At 46.2% G+C, this 6,308-nt stretch overlaps 1 protein-coding gene across 6 annotated transcripts; it reads right to left on the bottom strand.

The window, feature by feature from the left end:
- Positions 1-11: 11 nt before the first annotated feature.
- Positions 12-6,306, bottom strand: timmdc1 (translocase of inner mitochondrial membrane domain containing 1). Of its 6 annotated transcripts, none has more exons than XM_040178964.2 (8): positions 6,071-6,306; positions 5,041-5,343; positions 4,536-4,701; positions 4,311-4,399; positions 2,642-2,709; positions 2,299-2,377; positions 1,022-1,132; positions 12-884 (listed from the first exon to the last, which is right to left on the bottom strand). In XM_040178964.2, exons 2-8 carry the CDS (start codon positions 5,319-5,321, stop codon positions 734-736), a joined length of 945 nt encoding a protein of 314 aa, XP_040034898.2. In that variant the 5' UTR covers positions 5,322-5,343; positions 6,071-6,306; the 3' UTR covers positions 12-733. The 6 variants fall into 6 exon arrangements, with proteins under 6 accessions (XP_040034898.2, XP_077958166.1, XP_077958174.1 ...); XM_078102040.1 differs by having other exon boundaries at positions 6,203-6,294; XM_078102048.1 differs by having other exon boundaries at positions 12-880; positions 6,203-6,294.
- Positions 6,307-6,308: the final 2 nt, after the last annotated feature.

Raw genomic sequence — 6,308 nt, 5'->3', positions numbered from 1 at the left:
CTCCAATCGTGGGGTTTTAACGAGTAGGGCAATTTAATTGTTTATTCATGGAGATTCAAAGCACAAAAAGAAACAAGCATATTTTTTTTGAAAGCTTGAGGAAACTTCTATAATGTATTAATATAGGAGAATGTCAGAAGGCTTCATTAAGTTGTATCCCTTATGATCGCAACTTATTATATACTTATTATTGGTATTAAGTTTAGAGCCCGTTAGTTGTGTCTCAATTATCACAATGACAAAATGGAATTTTTTCAGGATCCAAATATAAAATATGTGCCTCTTTATCCGAAGATGTATTAAGCATTGCAGGAGTTAATTAATGTAAAATCTGAACTTTTTTTGTAGCCGTAAACAGCGTTCATTAAAAGCCTTTTTCCCCCCCCAATCGTAACAACCTGCTTTACACAAGATTATACATCCATACATATGAGGACCCTCTTCGACATATTTCATCTCTGTGAACGTTGACAATTACACATGAATGCTTATCTCTGGCCCTAACAGAGCCAAACCCTGAAACCAAGTCTTTGAATAGTGACGAATTGGTCCTCACAAAGAGGAGTGCAGTACACAGGACAATAGTTGGTGAAGCACAACATTGTTTGTTTTAATTATGATGTGAAGTTGGAGAAGGGTGTGTGAATCCAGGCAAAGTGACCCGCTTTTTTCTCCCACTTGTGTGAAGTCCCACCTTCAATGTGCGACAGATAACAGGCAGGAACTGTTACGGTCACTGGCTGCGTGAGTCCTGAGCCACATCCTCATTCGGTGGTAAACTGAGCAATTCCTGGATCCTTTGCATGTCCTTGTTGGTTCCTTCTGCCTCGGAGCTGACCTTCAGATCGCCAATCAACTCGTCTGTCAAGTGCAGACGGGCCTTCCTTGGGATTTGAAAGATGGAGAGTGACTGATGAGCGACGACAGATCAGGACAACAACAAACTTCAATGCGAATTTGGGTAAAATAATCCTACAAAAGCTTGAAAGAATGGGGGTTAAAATCTACTAATGAATCTCACCATTCTGTGAGTCGGAGGTCAAAAAGTTCCCTGCGCTCTCGCCTCCGCCGCTCTCTGGCTGTTTCTCCTGCAATCGACTGCATGCTGAGGATCAACGCACCTGCGGGAAACCTGAGCACAAGTTGGCTTATGTCATTTGAAATATCAAACATATTCAGAACATGTTAAAATGCTTCAAAACAGAAAATTGACCGTATACTCCCATCGTTCATCAACTAGTGTAATATATGAGTTTCAGTTGCAATATCTACGCTGGGGACTCTGGGTATGTTAGAGACTCCTACCACACCTTCCTTTATTGTATAACGTGTTTTGTAACCCAGCTGTCACAGCAGCTTCTTTAATGGCGCAACTCCTGTATGTGTTCCACCAGTGTGATCATCCAGCAGTGTCTTACAGAGTCCCTCTGCAGCCCCTCCAACCAAACCTTCCAGTCACACCTCTGCTTCGATGCCCAGGCAAGAGGACGATTCTGGGGCGGGATGTGGAGCGTAATGCTTCCAATTAGCTGCCTGCTTTTACCCCCCCCCCCCCCCCGACTGCACCTGGCAAAGCCCGGGCCGGGGCTGTTTGCACACATGAGAAAGCTCCAGGTGGCTGGTCGCTCAGGCAGACAGCGAGGAGGAGGAGGTAATACAACTCCAGAGCCAACAGGAGAACAGACTTGGGCTGAGCCAACCATTCAGACCATTCAAACCAGCCCCTCCAGTCTGCTACACCATCACACACACCTCGCTCTTAATCTCCATTACACAATCAGATTCAAATCTGCTCTCGGCTCCGCGCGCACAGCTGAACGTGGCCAGAGGAGCGAGTGAGAAGTGGGACAGAGAAGGTTGAGGGGCGAGAGGAGCTGGAGCGAAGCATAAGTCCGCATCAGAGCACGGTAGATGGAGATGAGAGACACGGTGTAGATGGAGAGTGCCAGCTGCGGCCCTGGCCGGCCTCCTTGCTCTAGCACCCAGAACATGGCCCTCTGCAGTGCACATGAGTCCCTCTGGCACTATGAACAGAGTTGGGGGTGGAGGGGGGGGGGCGAGTTCAGCTGGGCAGCAGAGGGTCGCTGGGAGGTGCACAGCTGGCTGCCAGAGTCTCGCTGCTCCCAAGCACACGGGCTCGAACGCAGACACGAGCGCAAGGAAATATGCGTGGTTTATTTAGAGAAAGAAACGCAGACCGTGTTTTCACTGTAACTAGTCGATGCATTGGGACTAATGGGGGAAAAGAAATTAAATAAAAATCGGCGGACGTGAATGGACCCTCGCTGAAGCACTTACCCCAGAACGGCTCCGATGATTGTTCCTGCCACCAGGCCTCTGAGACCCAGGTTCAGTCTGAAAAGGCCTCCAGTCACCGCTGCTCAAAACACACAATTTTGAGATCATAATTCACAACTCAATTTTATAAAAGTCTCGTTATTATTGTCAGTATCAGATGTTTTATGGAAATTCTTGTGTCATATAAGAAACTGATTGGACAGAGAATTTGGTGAGTTTTAACTCATTCTCCATTGGAACTAGTGGGCATTACTTGGCCTCAGCCACAGGTGGACTGGTCCTCTGTGTACGGTGAGTGACCCAACACCTTGGGTGCCGCGTGCGTCTTGCCCACGTTACTCACCTCCAGCTGCAGCGTAATGCCCCAGGGTGTACTTGTCTCTGTACACAGACAGCCCTGTGCTGACGGAGCTTGAAGGGAAAGACGGATGAGAGAATTAGAAAATCAAAACCAAAGATTTACAGAGGATAATTATTAAAAATATAAATGATCAAATCAATGTATAATATTTATTTTAAGTGCTGTATCTTGCTGTGAGACAACCTCTTTAGACTGGGAACTGGCGCTGTTTGTTTCCACAACGATCAGTCAGTTTGTCCGTGTCTTCGTGTGACTCTGGTGGTTTAAGGGGTTCACTCAAAGTCACACGGTGACACCAAAAAACCGCCAGTGATGGAGCAGGAAAACTCCTGTATTCTGTGAGGTTAAATTACTGTCTTTTTAATGTAGTCTGGGGCAGAGGTGTCAAAAGTATTCACATTTATTACTCAAGTAAAAGTACAGATACTAGGGCTTAAAATGACTCCTGTAGAAGTTGAAGTACCAACTCGAGCTTTTTACTTATAGTATAAAAGTACTGGTTTCAAAACTACTTAAAGTATAAAAGTAAAAGTAATGTAGGAAATTCCATTAAGGACAAACTCTTAATGCGTGACCTCGCTCACACAACACGTCAGTCCGCAGATCACGTGACCTGTCGTTGAGATGGTGGAAACATGGCGACATTCAGAGACACAACAAAACAACACGTATATCTGACTTAAACAGACAAAACCCCAACCCATTTCCCAGTGACACGAGTCACACACACGTTGTTCGCATTGATTCGGTAGACTGCAGTGTCTCCCCCAGGTTCACTACGTCATAAACCTCTGTTTATAATGATGGGAAACACTGAACTGGCAGCGGTCGGTTATCAAAACATCGGCCAAATAACCCGTATGTTCAGGCTTCATGAGCAAATACAGAATCCCTTTGTGTTCATTTGCAAAGCCGCATTAAGACACACATCACTTTATTTAATACGCTACCTGCAAGTCGCTGTGTTGTGCCAGACTCAATAAAACATTTAGGACAAACCCACGGTCATGAAGATGCTCATCTAACGTTACATGGAATCTGAAGAGGAGGAGGGTCCATCGCTAAATACCAACTTTCCAAAGACCACTTTTCCCACCCGGTGTCGCTCCGATCTGCCGGTGCATCGCGGAGAAAACCAATCGGGTGTCTGGATGCTACATGTTTATACTTCTCATCCAAACACAATCACGTTCACTGTCCGCATAGCGCCATTTATCTAGTTTTTTGTCTTTATGTTTTTGAACTACGGCAAGCCGGAAGTAACGAGGCTGTTTTTAAAACGTAAGGAGTAGAAAGTACAGATATTTGCGTGAAAATGTAAGGAGAAGAAGTGAAAACCGTCTGAAAAATAAATACTCCAGTAAAGTATAGATACCCAAAATTTCTACTTAAGTACAGTAACAAAGTATTTGTACTTTGTTACTTGACACCTCTGGTCTGGGGGCTTTGGGAAGAGATAAAAGCCACCTCACAGCAAGCTAAACCAGAACACACATTTTAAAAAAAAATGTAATATATATACATTTCCCTTTGATTTCATTCGTAAAGGACTCTGAATTGACTTTTGGTTGCACGGTGCTTTAAAAATAAATCCACTTGTCTGTGAGTGAGTTGAGCTTCAACAAATCTGTGGGGTTTTTTTTTTACTTACTTAAATAAGGTGACAAAAGCCGCCACTCTCCAGCTCCATCTCCATCCGTATCGCACGAAGCCCCGGATTGCTGCATTATGGGCCGAGCGCTGTTCAGACCGAAAGCACACAATCCTTAGGTTGCTGCTGTGTTATTACCACGATGCCAGTAGTGCAGTCATCAACCACTGGAACACACACACGGCACATGAAAACCCCTCCCACGGTTCCCTTCGTGCCACTCACCACTGCTTCCACTCGGCTCGTATAGAGTTCCGCCTGGCTGACTTGGATGTACCTCTGCCTGGCGTGGCGAGCTGCTGGCAGGCCTCCGTAGAGCAGGCCGGCTAGAGCGGCAGTCACACCGCTCTTCATCACGTTGGTCAGCTCTTCTGGGTACCGTTGCGTCACGCTACAGGGAGAAGAGAGGCAGGCTTTACTCCGAGAACAATATACGCATTTAATACTGGAGTGACGAACAACAAAAACCGTCAGCAATTTGTTCTCGTATACAAAAGTATCTCTGCATCACTTGAACAACTGGTTGAAAGTAGAGTCTGGAATAATAAAAATGACTTTCATCAATATGTTCTCGATTAAAACGACCATTTGGTACACAGATGACTTGATCAACTTGTCTACATCACCACATTGTCTACACAATGTTACTTGGGGGATGATATATAACTAGATAAGGACCGCAGGGGGACAACGGTGTATAAGGGGAGAAGTTAAGAACGGAAATACCAACTCTCTGTCAAAGAGGTCCTTGATACGATCCCATCCTGTATCTGGAAATTCTGGACTGCCAATGTGGCTTGGCATGCTGCTGGGTGCAGGACTAGTGGAGGAGGACATCTGTGCAGCAGCAACATCAGCTGCGTGGACCCTGGGGAGCAGAGGGCAGAAGGAAGGAGGCCCGACGCTCTGGATAAAGCCCTGCAGGAAGCCGGTGCTCGCAGTGCCCCGAGGTGCGTAATCTGCCCATCGTCTCTGTGGGGCCGAGGCCGTTCTGGGCTGCTGTGGATGCATCACGCTTCAGCTGGCATCGGGGCTGTGGCAGAAACACATGGCCGTAGGATGGGATAGGATCACCCAAAATAAACAGCCTTAAGGCAAACAAAATCCTGGCAGGGCTACACTTAGATTTCTAACTGAGCAGCTGTTAAATGGTGGAGGCCTATGAAAACACACTGGGCACACAAGGCGTTTTCTCCATTGACTATAAAATGACACCAGTGTTTCATTGCTGGGACCTTGAAATACCAAGAAGCCACGCAGCAGGAAGTCACGCTGCACTGAACTCCGACAACCGAATAATTGTTTCATATATCAAACACCTGTGTCATTAACAGTGTCTTATTTCATATATTTTTTAAAACACCGAGCTGGGATCGACCCTGTATGAAGGGTGAGCGGCTGTGAAGATGGATGGACATTTGACTAAACAGTCGACAGATTGATGGACATTTCTAACAGTGGACAGACTTGAGTCTCCCGCTGCGCTGCGCGTGCGCCTTCCTCTTAATTAGCGTGATGTCGTTCAGCTGGTGGGAATGCTGGAATCTGGCTAACAACGCGCATTTCTGCTGCGAAAAATATATATATAAAAATATATAATATACCAATTGGAAATTAAATGACATTGTCGGTCGTATGTTTTCATTCCCTCGTAGTCTATTTTGTATAAAGAAAAGTAAAAACGGCAAGTTGTCCGATAACGGGAGCAATGGCGCTAACACTTAGCACGCTATTAGCTTCTGACAAACACACGGGCTTACCAGCAGGAGAAGCAGAATGTCTTTTTAGCCCTAAAACCGTCGGTCATTTGAAGTACCGCAAGCCCAACACATGTCTATTCCTCCCGCACATGTCTGTTCATCGTATTTGTCCTTCTGCTGCTTGTTTCTCACCGGTGACATTCCCGTATTCAGCCGGGTTTCCGACCCTTGACCTCGGCCGCGGAGGGACAACGTGTGCAAACAGCGCCCCCGGTCGGTGGCGGACTGCACGCGACGG

Source organism: Gasterosteus aculeatus, chromosome 1, assembly GCF_964276395.1.
Source record: "Gasterosteus aculeatus chromosome 1, fGasAcu3.hap1.1, whole genome shotgun sequence".
In the NCBI taxonomy this organism is placed as follows: domain Eukaryota; kingdom Metazoa; phylum Chordata; class Actinopteri; order Perciformes; family Gasterosteidae; genus Gasterosteus; species Gasterosteus aculeatus.
This window is presented reverse-complemented; position numbering and strand designations above follow the sequence as displayed.

Bases quoted from the DNA above. Each gene is read 5' to 3' on its own strand.
- timmdc1 (XM_040178964.2), bottom strand. From the start codon at position 5,321: ATGCATCCACAGCAGCCCAGAACGGCCTCGGCCCCACAGAGACGATGG. The intron at 4,400-4,535 runs GTGAGTGGCACG...CGGTCTGAACAG, and splicing joins CGAGCCGAGTGGAAGCAGTG to CGCTCGGCCCATAATGCAGC. The intron at 2,378-2,641 runs GTGAGTAACGTG...TGTTTTGAGCAG, and splicing joins GCATTACGCTGCAGCTGGAG to CGGTGACTGGAGGCCTTTTC.